Here is a 22527-nt window from a genome sequence, read left to right as displayed (position 1 = left end):
TTATCTTTGTACTCTGAGCACCGAACACGATGGCTTACCTACTATAGGGGCTTAATAAATGATTGATGAATGAATGAATAATTTTTGCATCTCTGAATGTATACTTTGAGCCTTCTCACCTTTTCTTTTAGAAGTAGTCATTTCTTAGGTTTATGCCTTGTTGCAAAGAGTGAAAATCAGACAGTCCAGAAACATCTGTCCAGTCTGAATCTAGAATATAAAAAGGAACAGATAAAATATTAAAATGTTAATGGCTACTATTCCAGACAGAGAGCCATTATTTATGGCTGTAAAATTATAGGCCATTTTCTTATAAGCACATTAGGATATGCTGGGAAAAAGATTATGTGCAGGGAAAATTCTGTAGACACCAACAAATACTCATCCAGTTTGTCTGACATTAAGCTGCTTTCCTTTCAACAGTAACCAGGTTAGCAGGGCTAGGTATGGGAATACAGAATCAGCCCATCTACTTGAAAATTAAAATCCCATCAGCAGATTGGGCATCTTGCTGACATGATGCCAAACATCTTGATGTTTCTAAATACACAGGTGTTTGGAAGCCCATTGTATTTCGAGTGAGAGAGGCAATGGAAAACACCTTGGCTTTGGCATCGAAATATCCATGTTCAAATACTGTCTCTGTCACCTGTTACCTATGTCATCTTGGACAAGTCACTGTCTTTCTCTCTGCAGCTCAGGTTCCTTATGTAAATTGAGGGGCTTAATAGTCTCTGAGGCCCCTCCCTGCTCTGAACCTATGATCCTGTGGTCCCTGTGACCCACAGCTGGCTTCACCATTGTACTTCACCTCTAGGCAAGTTAAAGCAGAGAGCTGCTGTTGGAGGGGTTGGGGGGCAGGATTGGTTCTGAATTGGGAGGGGCAGGTTTCCTCCTTGAGGGGAAACCAAGTTATTTAGCTATGGCTGATTAGATACATGGAGGTGCTAAAACACTTTTTTGAAGAGCTATTGAAAATGGTTGTATTCTTTAAAGAAAATGTGATAGTGAGACATATGTGTGTGGTCTTTACCCTTCCCTCCACCCCACACAAAGAACTAAAATTTCCAGAGGTATTTTTTTTTGACAGATATTGCGAGAAGAACAGTTACCTGAGCATCTGGGTACATGGGTTCTACTCTTAGCTTGGCCTAGTGTATCACCAACTAGCCATGTATCCTTGGGAAAACTGTCATTTTGGATCCTCAACTTCCCCCTGTAAAATGAAGTGGTTGGATTATTAAGAGTCGACCCTCTATGGACTATAGATCAAATCTGGTTTGTTTTTGTACAGCCTTCAATCTAAGAATGACTTTTACCTTTTAAAATAAAACCATTTAAACTATTTTAAAAGGCAAAAACCATTGTCAGCTCATGGGATTATTAAAAAAAAAGTCAGTGGGCCAGATCTGGCCTGTGGGCTGTAGTTCACTAGTCTCCAGGTTAGATGATTCCTAATGTTCTTTCCAGGTTGAACATTATTTGGTTCTAAGGATTTGCTTATTTGCTACAAATTGCCAGTCAGCTGCTAAAACCCACTTTTGTTGTTGGTGTTTGTATTTGGAAAGCATTGCATCCAGGGCATTTGACAGGCCCTGCACTTAGGGCCTGCACTAACAAGTGCTGATTTTGTTTTTCAAGATCAGGCAGACCCCATATAGGAAGTAAAATGGTACCCTCCCTGTCAATTTGTCCTTGACTTTGTATACTTTTAGAATTGTAGTCTTCCAGCGTTGGAAGGGTCCTCAAGAATAATATAGGGGGTTCTCCTACTCATGGCTGAGAGTCCTTCTGTGTCATTCCAGATGACTAGAGGTCACCTAGCCTTTGCCCAAAGATCTCCATTGATGAGAATCTCACTACCTACCAAGGCAGCTCATCCTACTTTGGAATTCTTTGGATGTGCTTTCAAGCCATGATCTGGCTTTCTGTACATTGTTCTTATTTCTACCCTCTGAAGCCAAGAAACCAAGAAAACAGGTTTATTTTATTGTTTGCGACAGCCTTCAAATGCTAGAAAACCTCTCTGCTATGACCCCTTCCAAGGCTTTTCTTCCCTAGGACATATAACCCAGTTCCAGCAAATGATTCCCCAAATTGTGTGGTTTCCAGTTCTCTCACTATCTTGATTGCCTCTTCTGTATTTTACTTAGTTTTCTGTTTGTTTTGAGTTTTTCTAGAAGCAAGCATGAGATAGATTGAAGACGTTCATTCAAATTCATCACCATCTCCCTCTTAACAGATGGCATGTGTCGGTATATAGCATGTTTTTTCTTTGGTGAAGCTAACTGGCCTGTACAGAGATTGACCTTTTGACTTTGTCCTTAATAGTACTGGTTGTTCTATTAATAAGGAAATGTGAACAGAATATTCATAATAAAAATTAGGAATCATTGAAATAATTTGCTATGGAGCCTAGAATAAGCATGGAATCTTTTATTAGAAAAAAACAATTTTGCTGATTTTGTATTTTTTTTCTCAAAAGGTTCTTAATTTGCAAAACCATGTAGGCAGAATGAATGCTAACTCCAGATAAACATGAAACGAACCATCAGAAGAGTTCCTAGGAAAATGTCATGGCTTCTAAATTTCCTTTTCTTTGAAAAAATTACATCACATCAAAGAAATCAAGGCAGGATGCAAACTTTCAAACTTCATTCTACTGATGAGATTTCCATCTCCAAAATTTTTTTTTTCATGAAAGCCTTGGTATGCCAAGTTTCTGACTGGGGGAAATTTTATTTTCAATTTTAAAAATTCAGGAAACCAAGTTTCAGAGTAAATGCATTTGCTGACCCTTGGCCATGGATGAGGCCACTTCTGTGTGTTTTGGAAAAGAGCCATAGCTTTTGCTAAAGGTGCCCCAGTTTTCAGAACATGAGTCAGATTTATTTTCCTTGGATTTATGAAGTGATGACTTTCAAACAAGAAAGTTGTATCCTTTGGAGGCTTGTAGGGGTATGAGTGAAAGAAATAGTTTAAACTATTGTCATTCCTATCCTCACCCCCATCCCATGAAAGTTCGTTTATTTCTTTCTTAAAAAGTATTAACCCTGCATTTGAGATTTGATTAGCTCAGGAGAATAAAAGTTGGGGCCTTCATGTAGTTTCTTGGTTACCTGTATACAGAATAGTCACAGCACTGACTGGAGTCCCACTCTGAGGTTTCAAGCTGAGACCAGTGGGATGAACAAAACTGAGAAACTGTGCTCAACTGAGTCACTGCTTAATCTTGGGTGAATAACTCTTCCCTGTGCTGAGTATCCTTCCCCTGCGAGGGCTAACTAAACTCCTTTGTTAACTATGAGGTGCAATACAAATGTCTCATTTTGTCCCAGTTTTGGACTCAAACTACCAGGGTACCAGCCTGAGTCAGGCCCAGTCTGTTACAAGGAGCATGATTAACGTGTCCTTTTGAGTAGAGAAGAGAGAAGCCTTCTCTCAGATCAAGATAAGAAAGAACTTAATAAAAACCAGGATTTTTTTTATAGCAGAATGGAATGTACTGTGACCAAGAGAACTTCCCATCACTAGATATGCTCCAGCAGAGATTGGATAGGATTGTAGAGGGGATTCCAACATTAGATAGGGGCTTGCATCAAATGACCTTTAAAGACTTCTTCAAGATGCAGAGGTGAGGAGGGAGTGCATTTCAACCATGGAGTGCAGCCTTTGCAAAGTTATGTGCAAAGGATGGCAAGAGTATAGTTTGATTGGATCAAAGAATGTACAAACACAAGCAGAAGAAGGCTGGAAAGTGAAATTGTGTGGAGCCAGGTTCCAGAGGTGTTTAAATGTCAAACAGAGGAGTTTGGATTCAGTCTTAGAGATAATAAGGAGCAACAGCCTTATTCATCGAATTGGCATTACCTCACCTTAAGTGAGGCCTAAAGGGACCAAGGTCTCCCATTGCATCCTGGGCCATCTCCAGTCATGCTGATGAATATCTGGTCACTGGATCCAGATGGCCCTGGAGGAGAAAGTGAGGTTGGTGACCTGCACAGCCCTACCTCACTCAAAACAAAGTCAAGTGCAAGTCATGTCATCATTTCTCTGATGGCATGGTCTTTGGCAGCAAAGGATGAACACAAGTAGCTACTGAAGTTTATTGAGCAGGAGAGTGACTTAAGACAGAGGCAGCTAATGGTTCAGTAGATACAGTTCTGGACTTAGAGTCAGAAGGACCTGAATTAAAATTTGGCTTCAGATACTTACTAGCTGTGTGAACCTGGCCAAGTCACTTGATTCTATTTGCCTCAGTTTTCTTAACTGTAAATTCAGGATAATGACAGCATCTGCATCCCAGGGTTGTTATGAGAATAAAATGAGATAATATTAGCACAGTGACTGGCATACTGTAGGCATAATATAGATGGTTATTCCCTTCCCTTTAAATTATAGATCAACAGCTTGAAGGACTTTAGAAGCCTTCTGGTCCAACCTCCTCATTTTATAAGGAAACTGATGTGCCAAGAAATTAAGTGAATATGAATAGGTCACACGGGTGGTGAGCGGTAGAGAAGAGATTCAGTCTGAGGTCCTCGGACTCCAAGTTCATCACTCCTTTTACTGTACTGTGCAGAGGCAGAGCTTTGAGGCAGAGGGATCCCTCAGGAGGCTATTGAAATAGTTCAGGCAAAGGTGAAGAGAGAGAAGGGAATGGATAGAAATGATACCATGGAGGTAGAGTCCTCCAGCCAGACAGGGGTGAAGAAACAAATGAAATAGAAGGTGACTGAGGGTGGTCTGGCAGAGAGACAGGCTACAGAACACCCTCTGGTGCCTTATCAGCACCCTTTTGGCCACACAGACTGATGTGATGGAGACAGCTGGACTGAATGTGTTGTTTGTTCAGTCATTTTCAGTCATTTCTGACTCTGTGAACCCATTTGGGGTTTTCCTGGCAAAGTAGTTTGCCATTTCCTTCTCCGGCTCATTTTACAGATGAGGAAGCTGAGGCAAACAGGATTAATTGACTTGCCCAGGGTCACACAGCTACAGTCTGAGGCCAGATTTGAACTCAGGAAGAGGAGTCTTCTGGACTCTAGGTCCGGTTCTCATTGCACCACCTCCCAAATGCCTACCTCCTACCTCTCTTGTGTTTATTCTGTATATACTTAGATATTTATGTGTTGCCTCCTCTAATAGAATACAAAGGCCTTGAGAAGGGGCATTATCTTGTTATTTGTGTTTGTACCCTAGTCTAGTGCCTGGCATGTAGTTGGTGATTAGTAAATGGTTGATGATTGGTAGAGATCACAGTGCCATCTTCTTATGTCCTCCCCTAATGTGGACTGCAGGAATATAACATTCAGAATTCACTTTGCACTTTCAATGGGCTCAGTCTACCATCAACAGGGAAAGAAAATAATCCCTGATGTTTGTATAACACTGTGCTTTTTCAGAGCGCCATCACATGCTTTATTTCATTTAACATTTGTAACATCTTGGCTGGAGGAAGAATCTGTGCAGTTTTATGCCTGTTTTATAAAGGTGTCCCACAAAGGGTCTGACAGGACAAGTTATCCTTTGTGAAGATACTAGTTGTGTAACCATAAGCCAGTCAATTGATCAGTAAACATTTATTAAACACTTATTATGTGCCAGGCACTTTGTTAAGCAATGGGAATATAGAAAGAGGCAAAGACAGCTCCTGTCCTCAAGGAACTAACAATCTAATGGATAGACAACATGCAAACAAATAACATACAAGCAAGCAATGTGTTCAGTCATTTTCAGTCATGTGCAACTCTTTGTGACACCCCCCCCCCACCTTGGGATTTTTTGTTAGAGATACTAGAATAGTTTGCCATTGCCTTCTCCAGCTCATTTTACAGATAAAGAAACTGAGGCAAACAGGGTTAAGTGATTTGTCTAGGGTCATACAGATTTGAACTCAAGAAGATGAATCTTCCTGACTCTGGGCCTCGTACGCTATCCCCTGAGTCATCTAGCCACCCTCTATCGCAAGCCATGTACAGGAAAAATAGGAAATATTTAACAGAGGAAAGGCACTGGAATCAAGAGAAGCTATGGAAGATGGATTTTAGTTTGGACTTGAAAAAAGCCAGGGAGGTCAGTGGTCAGAGCAGAGTAGGCAGAGTGTTCCAGACAAGGGAGAATACTGAGAGCCAAGATCTGGAATGTCTGGTTCTTGGAACAGCCAGGAGGTCAGTGTCATTGAATTGAAGAGCATGTGTCGAGTAATAAGGTATCATAAGGAGACTGGAAAGGTAGCAGGAGGCTATATTATGAAGGGTTTTGAATGCTAAACAGAACATTTTGTATTTGCTTCTGGAGGCCATAGGGAGTCACTGAAATTTATTTGAGCAGGGAGTGGCGTGATCATGCCTGAGTTTTAGGAAAAATCATTTAACGTCTCTGCATCACAGTTTCCTCAACTACAAATGGAAGGAAGGGATTAGACTCAGTGAATTCTAAGGGTACTTCTAGCTCCAAATCTAGGATCCTATGAACCTTTGGACATCTGCTTCATAGCTCCATTTTCTTTTGGGTTCTTACATGTGGTTTGCCCTTCTTTCAGCTGATTTCCTTGCTTCCAATCACATTAGTGTCTGTGGGGAGGATGGCTTAGAAGGAGGATAGGCTTGAGATGTGGAGGTCCTATGGGAGGCTATCACAACAGTCCAGGCAAGGAGTGAGGAGATCCTGAACTGAAGTTGTGGCTCTGTGAGTAGAGAAGAGGGAATGGATATGAAAGATATTGTGGAGGGAGAATCAACAAACTTGACAACTGATTGCCTCTGTGGGGTGAGGAAGAGTGAGAAGAGAAGTTCATGATGACTCTAAGGAGTCTTCTCCTTTGCTATGAATTGTTATTGAAGAGCAAACAATATCAGTTAGTTCACCAGATATTTGTTAAAGTCATACTGGTTACCAGACACTGTGTTTTATGCTGGGATCCAAATACAAAAAGAAAAAAGAAAAAGAAACAATCTTAAGGACCTTGCATTCCAGTGGGAGAGATAATGTTTTATATGTATGTATAAAATATACACATATATGTATTTTATATATTTTAAATATATATATTTTATACAAGCATATATATACATATATATGTATATATACAGCTGAAATATAAAGGGAATAAATATATACAAAGTAGTTAAATAGAAGATAATGTGAAAGGGAGAGCATTATTATTTAGGGGGGATCAGGAAAGGCTTCTTACCATGAGGGTGATTGAGCTCTGTCTTAAATGAAGAGATTCATCCTGTGAGACAGATAAGGAGGGAGTGCATTCCAGGCATGGGGTCATGGGGTGGGGAAGGGGCAAGGACTTATTTCCAAAATTGTTTCACTGCAGCTACCATATTTTATTATGAGACTTCAGCTCACTGATGGGTCAGATTTGCATTCCATCCAACAGTTACCCATAACTAAGTAGGCTGAGCTTGGTCCAAAGTGATTAAAATAAAAACTTTGATAGCTAGAAACCTGTGGCCTTGTGCAAGAACACATTCTGTTTGCTTTTAGGAAGGATGAGAACAAGTGCTCATCTAGAACAAAAGGTCACAGGGTGAAATCTGACATCAGGTTTTAGGTATTTTCCCAACATTAATAATGAGATGAGGATTTAGGAGTAGAAGATTTGTTTGAATATATATACATATATATATGTGCATGTATGTATGTATTATGTATGTATATATACATATTATACATATAAATTTCTAAATTACATGTAAAACATTTTCATGTTCATTTAAAAAATTTTTAATTTCCAAATTATGTCCCTCCTTCCTGCCCCTCACCCACCCATTGAGAAGGCAAGCACTATTATATGTGTGAAGTCATGCAAAATATGTTTCCACATTAGTCAAGTTGCAAAGGAAAACACATACACAACACAAAAAAATCAAGTAAAAAAAAAATGCACCAATCTGTGCTCAGAGATCATCAATTCTCTCTTGGGAGGGGGATAGCATTTTTCATCATGAGTCCTTTGGAACACTCTCAGATCATTAATCAGAGTAGTTAATTGTTTCATAGTTAATCATTCTTATAATATTTCTGTTACCGGGTACAGTGTTCTCCTAGTGAGTATGGGGAGATTGTAAAAATCCTCTATAAATGCTGCTTAATTGATATTTCTCTTTCATTGAAAGAGTTGGAAATTGTGGCAAATCACATAGAAGGGAGAAAAGTCAGGATTCCTTTCATCCTTAAAATGATAATAGACGTAGTAAGCATTCCTTTTCTCTAAGAAGCTGAACAGGAGCATAGCAGATGGACTTTGATATTAAGCAATGGCATATGCCCTCATTGACATTGGTTTGGCATTCTTTTGTGACTTCAAGAGAGCCCCTCTATTCCTTGTTGATGAAAGAAGACCTGGGCTGATTATGATGAGCATAAAAATATTATCATTGTCACAGGATTATTTTTCTTTTTAAATATCTCTACCCAAAATGCTGCCTACATGAACGTATACGAAGCCTATGCTAATTTGGCCAAGGAATATTTGGAGGCTTGAAATGTTGTTGGAATCCATGAATACTGCTCCAAGGGATCTGGCATTTTGACTGTTTTCAGACTTGTCTTCAACTGTTCTCCACATTTGGGTTGGAGACTTTTTTTCTACAAATGGGCACAGTTCCTATTTGGACTCTATCATGTACACAGATGTTCTCCTCATCAAGGTAACATAGTTAATACCTTCCCTTGCCTCCTTTTTTTGGCTATGAGTTTTACAAAATATTTTGTTTGTACTTACTTAATGTACTCATCATTTATTATTTTCTGTTATGGCTTATTATATGCTCCATATGTTCCCCTCCCTTCCAGAAGAATACAAGTTTCCTTGTATTCAGGAAGTATTTCACGCCTGTCTTTGTTACCCCAGTTCCGTGTACATAGTAGGGCTATAAATGAATATTTCTTCAATGAATGGAGACAGATACTTGTGTCATTCGGTACTTAGCTCAGTGTTCTGTACATGGTGGATACTTTGGAAATATTTGCCGAGTTGAACTAAACTGATGAGAAGTGACTTTCAGAACCAGGGGTATTAGTGAGGTAGAAACACTTTTCCTTCTATCTGACAATAGATGCCTAATATACATGTGCTTACAGTACTCAAGAATTTGCCTCCTAATCAAGTCTGGAGATAGGAAACTGAAAGGGATGATAGTAGAACTATTTTCATCTCATTGAAATATTAATGAGAAATTTTATTCTTCCAAAAAATTCTCCCCTCTCCCCTATAGGATCATAGATTTAGAACTGGCCATCTAAGGCAAACTCCTCATTTTATAGATGATGAAACTAAGATCTAGAGAGGTTAAGTGAGGTCATGGTGACTCAGTACGACTGTTCCCTTTGGGAACCACAAGGCTGTGGTTGGTTCATTTTCACTGATACCCATTACTGGAACTCTTAGCAAGAACGATCAATAGTCAAAGAATGATGGACAGTGTAAGGAAGGGCTTAATGTTGTCACTGACCCCTGGCCTCACTCTTGGAGCTGTACTTTTACAGAATAAGAAATGACCATGCCACGTATTAGTGTTTAACATCTGGAGAACAATTATTTTATAGTCTCCCTCTTCTGTGCATTTAGAAGAGTCTTCTCTTAGTTCATGCCAATAAAATTTCCATTTGCTCCCTTCTCCAACTAGACTGATTTTAAAACCCTATAAATTAATAACGAAATGCAAGTTCAGCTTATGGTAATGATCAAATTAGTTCAATAAGATATGAATACTCTTCCCGGATAATAAAACATTTTTTATTTTCCCTTTTAGAAAAAAAGTGTTAATTCTAACCTACATATTATGCCCTTCATCCAATATATTTTCAAAGAAGAAACTCAAGAGGAACATAAGAAAATAAGCTATCTTAAGTAGTCTAGCTTTAGAAATTTCAGATATTTTTCAGATAATGTCTAGAAGGGGAAAAAATTTAATATGTGTTTTGTAGTCATTAAATCATAATTATATCTGGGCCTTAAAATTCTCCCTCTAAATTATGGGTTGCTTCCATATCAACATATAGATCTCATTTATTAAGTAAGAATCTGTTAGAAGATATTATGTTCAGAGCACTATCCTAGGAGGTGAAGGAGTTAGATAATTTTAAAAGAATTCTTGACCTCAAGGATGTTATATTCTAGTGGAGGGCAATTGGAACTATACATGTTCCAATACTTCAAGAAGTCTGATCTCATCACTGTAGATAGTCTTCAACTGTGACCAATATAATGACTATCAAGATTCCAAAGGAATTTCTGTAAAATACTCTCCACCTCCAGATAGAGAACTCATGGTCTCAGAGTATAGATTGAAGCATATTTTTTCCCTTTATTTTTCTTGCTTCTTTCCACATCCCTCCACCTCCAGAACATGGCTGATGTGAAAATGTGTTTTTCACGACTTCATATGTATAATGGATATTGTATTTCTTGCCTTCTCAGTGGGTGGGAAGGATGTGACAGGAGGGAGAGAATTTGAAACTGAAAATAAAAATTTTAAATCAAAATCAAATTTTTTTTCTTTAAAATGTAGGGATTATTTCCAACCATGTAGATGGCAGATTGCCACCAGGTTTGATTTAGAGACACAGAGAGAAAGAGAGAGGAACAGAAACAGGGAGACAGAGACCCAGAGACAGAGAAAGAGACAGAGAGAGAACATTTGTTGCTCACTTAAGATGTGTCCGGCACATGTAGCATGAAGTCTATCTCTTGGTTTTCTCTCACTCTCATTCCATGACCGACCTCTCTTTTTATCTAATTGTATTCTTATTTGATCCCATTCTTTGTATGGCTTCCACATAGTTCCTTTTTCGTCATGTGCCACCATCTGCTTATGCCCACATTGTCATTTGAGTAATCCTGTATTCAATAAACAGCAGTGACTCCCTCTTACCTCCAGGATCAAATAAATAGCAGTGCATAAAACAAAGTATTATGAGCTCAGATGAAGGAGAGATTATTTCCATCGTGAAGAATTAGAGAAAGCTTCACAGAGTAGGTGACATCTTAGCCAGACCTGAAGGATGGATATAGGATATCAGCTGATAGCAGTGGGCATTGGGAGGGGGTATAACCGTTTTCTGGGGAAAAATTGTTACAAGTATGGAAATACAACATTGTTGGAATAGAATATACTATTATAATCTAAGGTAATCATAACATCCTTCTGTTCTCATCTTCAAAAATTGTATATACACTTTAATAATACATGTGCAACATGAGGTACACATGTGTGGGAGGAGAGAACAGTTAGAAAATTAATTAATTATGGTTTTGTTTATATTTCCGTCATTAATAATAAATAGCATATTATGCTTTATTGTATCCTTTATAAGATGATTTTCCTCAATTTTAGGTTTGACCACATCATACCCACCCCCTCAGCAAACTCTAATGGCTCATCATTACTTCTAGGATCCAGTACAAATTCTTTTGTTTGACATTTAAAAACTTTTCACAACCTGGTTCCTTCAATCTTTCCAATATTTTTAGACCTTCCTTTCCTCTATACATATTCTGATTCAGTCATACTGGCTTATTTACTATTTCTTTTACATGGTGCTTCATCTCCCATCTCCATGCCTCTCCACTGGCTGCCCTCCCCCTATGCCTGTAATGCTGTGGTCTTGTCTTTTAGAATCCCTTGCTTTCTTTAGGACTCAGGTCAAACATCATCTTCTGCAGAAGGCTTTTCAGATCCCCTAAATTGAGATTATCTTCCATCTATCTATTCTGCATATATCTTGCTTGTGCCCTTTTGGGTACACAATGTATCCATTAGAATGTAGACTCCTTTCTAGTGTTCATGGAACATAGTAAAAGCTTATTAAATTCTTGTTGATTTATTCATTATCTCATTTGATTTTCTCAAATAAGGCAATTAGAGATGCTCTGGGAGGTCAAGTGTCCATGGTCACACAGCTGAAAAGTGTTAAAGGCAAGATCGCCTCCAGGCATGTCTTTCCTTACTCCAAGACTCTTTCAACTATACCACTACTAGTGATTTTCAGAGTTAATATGGCATGATGAAAAGGGGCTGGACTGGAAGATAGGAAAGCCTAGTTCAGATCCACCTCTGACATCTACTTGCTGTGTCACCATGGGCAAGCCAGTTAAACTCTCTAAGGCTCAGTGCCTTCACATGTTAAATGTAGGTAATAAGCTTCTTGGGAGTAGGGTTTGTCTATTTGGATACATTTGGATCCCAGAGTCTAGCATAATGCCTGGCACAGGCACTTAATAATGCTTTTTGATTAATTGATTAATAATATCCAACTCACAGAGTTATAGAAAGGACCAAATGAAATAAGGTATGGATATAAAATGTCAGCTATTATTGTTTTAAATTTCAAGCAAGAGATTAATAGCCTCTAGACTGTGAATAAATTGAAAATATATTTTGATTGAATTTTTTACACATCTGTCACTTCTTAGTGGGGATACCAACTAAACCAACACTTTTATTCTGATATTTCTAATCAAAGCATAGGGTAGTAAATTAATAAATGATTAAGTTTAACAATAGGAGTACAGAGTCATAATTTATGAAATATCCTCCTTGTTCCTTTCTGCTCCACAGATTGACAACTGTAGATTTTAGCCATAATTTATGTACTATGCATACACATGACAAACACACCATATAGATTTTCTGTTTTTCATCCATCAATCATCCATCAAAAATCAGCAAATGAAGCCAATTTAATATCTATAAATTACATTTTTATGTACCAACTCCCTGTAATAAGGGAAACTATGACAATCACATTTTTAAAAAAAAAAAAAAAAACCCATTCCAGATATTTCCCCAAGTCCTTTGTATTTGTCATTGAAGGAATTTCACGAAGTCCTTCCAGTCCTGACTGAATAGTCAATCCATCAGTCAGAAATTTACCAACACCACTTTAGTCTTCAGTAAAGTGTTATGCATTGTGGGACAAGAATACAAAAAAGTATTGGATATAGTCCCTGCCCTCAAGAAGTATACAACCTCTCATCAGGGAAAGAAGATATTCATGCATCATCTTTTAAAACATATGCTGCTTATCAGTCAGTGCCATGACCTTCCGTGAAGGATAGAGTGAAAAGATAATTAGAAGGAAGCAGACAGTAGGGTGGATGGCTTGCAGCCTGATAATAGCTTGTTTGCTAATTGCCAATCCCCAATTTTCTGGGCAATTAGTCACTTGGTTTTCCCTTAGACCCTTCTGTGCAAATCTGGACAAATGACCTCCATCCTTCCTTGCAGCAGGTGAATTGAGAGGTACACTGAGTATTTGGATGGCATCTTTCTCACTAGGTTTTGGGTTTTCCTGGCTTTGCTCTCTCTTATCCTCAGCAGGTGTAAGGACCATCTGGTCAGCTACCTTGGACAGCAAGGCATTTTTCCAATGAATTTTCTTCCTGACTTTGGAAATCAGGTTTGCTCTTTGAGAGATGAAAGATACAGTGAGCAAACTTTCTTCCCGGCTGCTACATCAATCCCTTTGTGTCATTCGCTTTCCAGAGTGAAGGCAGTGAGAGCCACTCAGAATAAGAACTGGAAATGTCTTCTCTCCAATGAAGTTCATTTTTATCTCTTATTATTCATTATATGGTCCTGTACCCGGCCCTAAACTAAAACTGGAATGGAGCCCTCTCCAGGAGGCAAAAAGCTATAGCCATGGAAAGTGACAATGATATGATATGTCCCATTTGAGATAATACACATTCTTTATGATTCATTATGTATCTATCAATGCTTTTCACATTCTCTGTTTTATCACTCTTCTCCCTCATTTCCTCATCTACTCTGCAGGAAAAGTTGTAGAACCCTCCAGGCTTAATTTAAAGAATCATTTTTAAAAGATCCTTTTAAAAAGGGGCAGTAAAGTTCTCTAATCCATTTGGAAACCTGATTAATTTGGGTGCATTTCTGGAGGGAGACGTGGGGTTTCTTTGGTGATTCAAACACTTTTGTTTCCTTTATCAAGAAGTATTTTGTTAAATTGCTTTTAGCAAAATGCCTATTTTCCCCCATCTGAGAGGCCAAGTACTGTTCTCCCCTCTCAGCCTACCTCAATGCTGCCTGTAGCAAAAAGAAAGGATTTCTGTTGTTGTTGTTATTTTACTTTTTTCTTCTAGATTCTGGCATAATCTTTTGCTTCCAGGGCATTCTCAGCATTATGTGGTGTCAAAGTATTCTTTCCTTGGACACAAATGACACTTTTTGAACTTCCCAGCAGGATCTAACCCAAAACAGCCCTGTTCATGGAAATGTGTGTTCTCCTTGTATATGGAGTCCTAGAAAAACCAAAAAAGAATTGAGTTCTGGGAAAGTTTTAGAGTAAACACCAACGGCAGAAAAATTGCAATTTGCTACTGTGTAATTGTCAAAATGAGGGTAGCTGCCGCCTTGCTATTGAAAGTAGTGTTGTTTGATCTTGTATCTTTTGTTATGGCCCTGTGTCCCTGGGAACTTCCAAACTCTAATTTTAAACTATTAGCATAAGTATACTTCCTTCCTGCTGGGTCTGTCTGCTGTGGGTTTTTGAATCTCAGAAAACCATTAGAAAATATGTATGAGGGGGTGGAGTTAACCATTTGGGGTCAAATTACCTTTCTGGGCTAATTCAAGATTATAAAGAAGGGCTAGTGAAGACGCTATGGGAGAGAGTTACTCTTGGGAATTACAGCTCACAACCAACTTCCTCTCCTCAGTGAATATTGAGGTGGAATTAGAAGGATCCTGGCACGCATTCTGCATCAACAATGACAAGAGTCGGTTATTTAAAATCCAAAAAAATTAATTTATAACATATGTTTGTAAGAGGATTGGTGGCTATTTTAAGGAAAGGGATGTTGAGTTTGTTTTTTTTAATATCAAATATAACATCATGGGAAAAAGAAATATTATGGACTGTTATTAATATGCTGTTGATTAAGCTTTCAGGATGGAATAATTCAGTTAAATATAAATGTAATGTTCTTTACTTTACAAGTGCAGAATAAGAAATGTTATTTAGATATCTTTCGCATTTTTTCATGTGGAAAAGACCTCGGAATTTTAGCAGGTGGCAGACACAATATGAGTCATGTGATGAAACACGGCAATTTAAAAGCTCATTTGAGGAGCAGCTAGGTGATGCAGTGGATAGAGCACTGGCCCTGGAGTTAGGAGGACCTGAGTTCAAATCCATCCTCAGAACTACTAGCTGTGTGACCCTGGGCGAGTCATTTCCCCTCAGTTGCCAAGAACAAACATACAAAAAAAAGCTAATTTGATCTTGGGCATCATGAATAGAAATCCAACCCAAAGCCTAATCTGATCTGACCTTGTCTGGAGTATTGTTCTATTCTAGGCATCTCATTTTAGGAAGGGTGATAATACCTGCAGTACTTCACAGTGGTGAAGGGGTTCAAAACCATGTCTTTAAGAGAATAAATTGAAGGATCTAGAAAAAGATGTTTAGTATAGATAAGAGAACACTTACGGGCAGATCACTATCTTAAAATACCTGAAGTGTCTTGTTGGGGAGATTTATATTTCTGCTTGATACAAGAGAACAGAACTTGGAACAATGGGTCAACTTTACATTGAGGCAGATTTTAAATTAGGGCTGTCCAAAAAATGGAATGAACTGCCTTGGGAGGTATTTGTACATTCCCCATTACTAGAGCTCTTTATGGAGAAGTTGACCACTTTTAAGTTGTTTTATATAATAGATTCAGGGGTTAGATTTAGAAAACCAAACCATGAACTTTCACAGTGAGCCACCAATTCTCCCATGTAGCCATCTGGATCAATAAATGCTATTTCTAAAGAGGGTTAATCGTCTTTTTCAGAAACAACCCCCACATCAGCATACTCATCTCCTGCAAGAAGTTTGGGAGATACAGGAATAACACCACTGTCTCCTTCCCATATTGTGGTAAGAAATGTGTTCTTTCTTGATCTTATTAAATTATTCTTTTCTGTATCTTTCTTCACTGGATAAGTGGATGGAGCCATACTGAGATGACTTGGGATGTCACTTCTCTAGGATTTAGTCTCCTCATTTGTAATATAAAGGGATTGGACTAAATGAATTCTAGGATCCTTCAAAAATGTAAAACATTATGACTTTGTAATTCTAAGATATTGGCACCTAATAATTTTTCTTCTTTTGAGGGAGAGGATATGGTGTGTTACAAATAATTTGTGTACATGAATACCCTATGTCTTTTAGGTATTTACAAGGTGTCCCTGACCCCTCACTACCTGATTTAAAAAAAAAAAATCATAAATGCCACTGACCTGAAGCCCTCAAAGATGACTTTTCCAATTTTGCTCCTCTTGCTCACATTTATTTGGCCAGCTAGGATTAAAATAGAAACTGGCCCTATAATTTCATTGGTAGAGGAAACTCCCAGGTGAAGAAATTCCCTCTACCAATGCAGATTGGCACCTTTTTTTGCAATTTAAGAGTCTTAGGTAGTTGCCTGGATCACTAAGAAGTTAAGTGGCCTGCCCAGGGCTAAGGAGTCACAGTACTTTTTAGGAGCAGGGCTTGAACTCTTGGTTCCAAAGTCAGCTCTGTTTGCTGTAAGTAAAATAGAAATTAGTAAAAGATGTGAGCAAAAATGTGTCAGTTGTATTACAAAGCCTTCTTAGGATCCCTGTCCAACATTCAGCAGTGTCCTTGGGCAATTAACAAAAGATATCTACCAGATAGCCGGTTGTTAAACATTCTGTCTTATTTGACTTTGTCAATTGCAGTTAATTGAATGTGTTGGGGGAAAATAGGAGAGATTATATCACAGTCAAAACATGTTGCTAGTGGATTAAATTCAGTAGTCTGTTTTTCATGAGAGTGATGGCAAATTGTGTCTTCTGAATTCTCCCTGCTGTAATAGGCAAGCTAAATTGTCTCAACTAAACCCTTTTTTTCTAAGGGTTTGTAGACATGTGAGAGACAGACAAAAAGGAAAGATTTGCATGGATATTCATGGTATTAAACACCTAAGAAAAGGATAGGATTTTTTTATGCTAGGAACAAAAATGGAAGGGACTTTCAGCAACCTGTGGTCCAATTCCCTAAGTTTACCAAAAAGGAAACTGAGGTGCAGAAAAGTGAAAAGATTTTGACTAGGGTTGCACAGCTAGTCAGTGGCAGAGCTTGGACAAGAACATATTTATTTTGACCATATTCAGTCTTTTCCTCTTTCAACTATAGGTTATCCTTAAAAGCTTTGGATAATGACTGGAAACAGTGGGGTTCAGTCTTAGCTTTATCATTCAATGTATTAGTGTCTTAACAACTCAACCTATACCTTAGCTTCCTAATTTGTCAAATAGGGACATTAATGCCAGCCTGCTTACAAGATCAATATAGAGAATGTGTGTGCACACATGTGTCTACATATGTATATAGACATACATGTGTGTATACAAGTACATGCATGCATACTACATATTGTTCCTGTCAGATAAGCTGGCATTAATGTCCACATTTAACTAATATGTATAGTAGAGATGATACATGGGTATAAACACATGGGTATATACACACATATATAGGCACACACATATGTATAGTATAAGCATGTATATACACGATACATATTCTGTATGTACATATATACATGTACACATAACACACAAGGCATACATGTCACACACCCCAAGTATATGCATATAATACATGCTTATATACATGTGCATATGCACACACATACAGTAATATACATATACATGTATATCTTCACAGATATGCATGTGTGTGTAAGCACACATGTATATGCATTCATATATGCACATATATGTATTGTGTGTATATACATATATACTAGGAATTATATATGTATATGTGTGTATGTTTATATGTATGTATATGTGCACATACACATGCACACATGCATACACTAGGAATTATAAAGTACTGTACAGAAGTACTATATAGAATATAATAGTTTCCATACCTTGGATTCTGCCCTCTATAGATTTAAATAAGAATCTGGCAGGTAAAAGAGGAAGTGTCTGTACAAATAAAAATATGCATAAAAGAGGAAATTAAAAACTCTTTGTGAATCAATTCTTGTTTCAAGCATTTCAATAATTAGCCATACTTAAGTGGAGCTTTTAATTACAATAAGCCAGAAAGCCAGCTCTCTTAATTAAGTCTGGCAAAGTATCCTCATTTACTATTCTTTGGGTGGCCCTCTTAAACTTTATATTTGACTCACACTTACAATCCATTAGGCTGGGCCACTACCTGTGGTGTGGGGTTAGTAAGAATACTTATTGGGAATTATGCTTTGCTGACCCATCTTGATCTCTCTTTGTATGTAGTGTTCTTGGGGCAGGCTTTAAGAAAGCCAGAGCATGTAGCAAACAGCCTCCCACAGCCTAGTGGCCTCTCACTGTCTTTCTTTTCAGAATGACTCGGACGCAGACGTCTCGGAACAGCAGTCATTTCTCGTGGTCGTTGCTATTGATTTTGGCACCACATCTAGTGGCTATGCCTACAGCTTCACAAAGGAGCCAGAATGCATTCATGTCATGAGGTACGAACTTTGGGGCAGCCTTGTCACACCTTTCTAGAGTGACAGGATAATGACAGGTCACTTAACGTAATTCAAAAGACATTTCTAATGACCCTGAGTGTCTACAAAAGGCAGCTTATGGTGGCCAGTTGGTAGATGGGTTGAGATATTAAATAGATGCATGAAAGTAAGAGAAACAATAGATTGACCTTGGATTGAAAATGAAAGAAAAAGTCTATCATCATTGAAATGTGTTCTGGTTTTAACTTAGTTAAACTAAAGCGTGTAACCATCACTGCCCTCCCATCTCCTCCTCGGACTGATTTGTCAGAATAGAAAATAGAATCAGCTGCATGAGAGGAGAAAGAAGTGCAAGAGTTACAGGTTGGTTTAATGTAAAGGAATGAAAGAAAGAAGCATTTATTAATTGTTCACTATGTGTCAGACACTGTGCTAAGCCCTGGAGATACAAGAGATCTAGATATAGATGTAGATAGGGAGACACACACACACACATATACACACACATCTCACTATGTACATGCTGCTGCCGCTGCTGCTGTAATAAAGTGCTAGGTATAGGCATATGTTCATTAGCTATGGATAAGATGACTCTTTTATATCTTTCTTATATCCCTCTTGAGATCCCTGGTTCTATCACTTAACTGTAGGGATGGGGACTAGCCCTGTGGTTACACTGGTATAGGGAACTCCCAGGTGAGGAAATTCCCTTGGTCAGTGTAGGTCAATAGCCTCTCTGTGTTGCATTGTACTCTGAGAGATTTACCTAGAACACTGAAAGGTTAAATGCCACATCTGTCCCAGGTCATGCAGCCTGTACATGTCTGTGGCAAGTGTTGAAACACAGTCTTCCTTGCTCCAAGCTTAAATCTCTATGCATAAGCAACACTACTTTTCAACCCATGTCTTCCTAAATGGAATTTTAGAAATATTAATAAAATGAACATTATCTCAAATTCTACATTTTTTTGCTGTTGACTCATATTTTTTCTTTATAAAATTGAATGCAATTCAGTATGATAGTATATGTCATCTAGATTACAAAATGGCACTTTCCAAGGTGAAATTTTGGATGGAACATTGGATTTGGAGACCAGAAGACCTGGGTTCTAATACCACAGCAGAGATTTATTAGCCAGTGACCTTAACCTCTCTGGGCTTCAGTTTCTGTAAAATGGAGATCCATACTTAATAAGCACTTGTTTTCTTCCTTTCTTCACACTACATCATTCAATCATTGTGAAGTTCAAATGAGATAATGCACACAAAATGCTTGGCATTTTAAAGAAATAAATGGCAGTTATATATAATTGCCAATAAAAAGTGAAAATCCTGCTTGGAAGAGGAACCTTATCATAACAAGTGATGCCCTATTGCTAACTAAGAAAACACAGCCAAGTCAGCGAAATAAATGTTCTCTTTGTTCTGCTGTCTGTTATTGACAACATGGGTAGAAAACCAGAAAGTGTGTTGGTGGGGTGTGTATGTGTGGGAGTTCTGTTTAAGTCAGTTTCTATTAAAACTGGGATAAATATTTTTCATTTTCCAGGTAGCATTTATTGGGGTTTTTTAAGTGTTATTTTCATAGGATAGACTAACAGCAGAGGACAGGATACCAAGAGGCAGAGAGGAAACAACATAAATTGTTTTAGGAAGAAAATCTCTAAAACATCTTCTTGGCCATTTTTGGCTCCACAATGTGATTTTTCTAGGTCCATTATCCTTGGAGACAAATCCATTACTGAATTTAATTTCAACAAAAAATATTTATATAATCAACATTAAATAATAAAGTTAATAGCAAGACTTCAGTACCATTTTGGGCAGCTAGTATTCAGTTCATGCAAAAATGATGAGAATGGATGTAATGTTTGTTAATGGAGAAAAACAACAAAAAAAGAGCAACAAGAAAAGTCATTTGCACACATTTTATTTAATAAGCATTTATTAAGCATTCACTAGGTAGTCAGTGCTAGGCTCTAAAAATGGCATAGTCCCTGATCTTAGTGAACTTTGCTGATTGCGTGGGGAATGTCTCTCACACAGAGATAAGTTAAATAAAAGCCAGGATGTTAAGGGTCGGAGAAGAGAGCCAGACAAAGTGCTTTAGGAAAATTAGGGTAGGGAAAGAATTGTAGATGGGAAGGCAGAGAGAAAATGGAGGCAGATTGTTGTTGATCTACAGCTGGCCCTTGTCAAAAAAAAAAAAAAAAGCAATGATGGTCCAAACAGAGTTTACCTTTTCCCGTGTTTTGCTCTTTCAACCTGGTCTCATGCATTTTCTCTGGGTTGTTTCCTAATTATCTTCCATTTGAGGAAACACATATGCTTTCATATCGAGAGCCAAATAATTTATGGTAACAGCATAAGAAAAGCCAACAGTCTCCCATACCACAGTGCATTGTATTGTATCACAGATGTACAATGCTTCAGTCAAATGCACCCTGCCACTCATACCAGCACATAAGCTAAATGGCAAATTACCATTTTAACCTCTAAAGCTAAAAAAGATTTTTTGTCTTGAGTCATTCACAGAAAGCTGTTTTAATAAGTTGTGGGCTTTGGATAGACTACAACGAATGATGTCTGTTTATCATCATTTCTAAAAGGATCTGTTCAGTTTCAACAAATGTTTGTCAAGCAATGTGGAAATCACTTGAAGAAACTGGGGGTATATAGCCTGGAGGAGAGATGTCTTGCAGGGAATGTGATAGTTATATTAAAGTATTCGATAGTTATAGTGAAGAAAAAAAAGGATTAGACTTGTTTTATGTGGTGTGAGAGGACCTAACTAGTAATAAGAGATAAGAAGTACAGAATGGCAATTTTAGGCTCAATGTAAGTAAATATTTCCCAAGAACTAAGCTTTCAAAAGGTAGTATGGACTTCCTCAGAAGAAAGTTGTGTTCCACTCAGTAGAGATCTTTAAGCAAAAGGGAAGGATTAACACTTCCTTAGGTGTTATGAAGAGAGATTTTTGTTCAGGTATGATTTGGATTAGAGGACTTCTGAAGTCTCCTCTAATGCAAAGGCTATGGACTTATGGGATGAAAGATATTAAGGTGACAACCAAATGCTTAAAATATATCTTCCTTTATTTCCTAGACGGTGGGAAGGTGGAGATCCTGGTGTATCTAATCAGAAGACACCAACCACCATCTTATTGACTCCGGAAAGGAAATTTCATAGTTTTGGTTATGCAGCCAGAGATTTTTACCATGATCTCGACCCAAATGAGGCCAAGCAGTGGCTTTACTTGGAAAAATTCAAGATGAAACTCCATACCACTGGTGTAAGTAATAGTAGCTCTTCCATGCACTAGAATTTATAATAGTTAATGAACACGAAGAACAGTAGTTCTCAACCCATAGTGAATCTTGTTTTCTTAAAGAGCAACACAGAAGAAAAAAATGCTCACCTCCAATTTAATCTTCATTCACTTGAATTTCAAATAAATGTATTGTGTTCAACCAAGGAAATTTATTGTGGGAGAAGATGTTGGGTGGGTCATGTGAAAAAGACGACAAGCAGTGGATTATATGACTAAGTGCCTGGATTCCATAGGACAACAAATTGCAAATTGGAAGGCCCAAAACTCAGTGAGATGAGCCAATGGTTTGATTATTTGAACAGAAATGGAAATGGTGAGCATAGGTCATTAATTCTAATGTTGAGTGGATCTGGACTGAGTAATGAATGATGACAGATAGATGCTCTCTAAGCACCCTTGAACACCTAAGTCTTTGTTTGATCTTAAATAATATCATTAGCACTTTCAGGTGTATACATCAAGGTGGTGAGAATTGTGAAAACAGTGGCAATAGGCAATCGAAGGAATAAGTCATTTAGGATAGTTTGGTTTCAGAGTCCTGAGTTGAATCCAGCACTATTGCTGAACTACTTGTGTGACTTTGGATAAGTCTTTTCAACTCTCTGGACCTCAGTTTCTTCATTTTTAAAAGAGGGAATGGAACTTGTTAACTTCTAAGACCCCCATCCTGCTC

General features: G+C 38.0%; 1 protein-coding gene across 1 annotated transcript in view; it reads left to right on the top strand.

The window, feature by feature from the left end:
* The window catches only part of HSPA12A (heat shock protein family A (Hsp70) member 12A), a 99621-nt gene that overhangs the window by 43724 nt on the left and 33370 nt on the right, over positions 1 to 22527 (top strand). Inside the window, exons 2-4 of the mRNA XM_072623592.1 lie at positions 15824 to 15909; positions 18396 to 18523; positions 21629 to 21815. Of these exons, the coding sequence (XP_072479693.1) occupies positions 15824 to 15909; positions 18396 to 18523; positions 21629 to 21815 (401 nt within the window). The remainder of the gene's footprint in view (positions 1 to 15823; positions 15910 to 18395; positions 18524 to 21628; positions 21816 to 22527) is intronic.

Source organism: Notamacropus eugenii, chromosome 1, assembly GCF_028372415.1.
Source record: "Notamacropus eugenii isolate mMacEug1 chromosome 1, mMacEug1.pri_v2, whole genome shotgun sequence".
Lineage (NCBI taxonomy): Eukaryota > Metazoa > Chordata > Mammalia > Diprotodontia > Macropodidae > Notamacropus > Notamacropus eugenii.
This window is presented reverse-complemented; position numbering and strand designations above follow the sequence as displayed.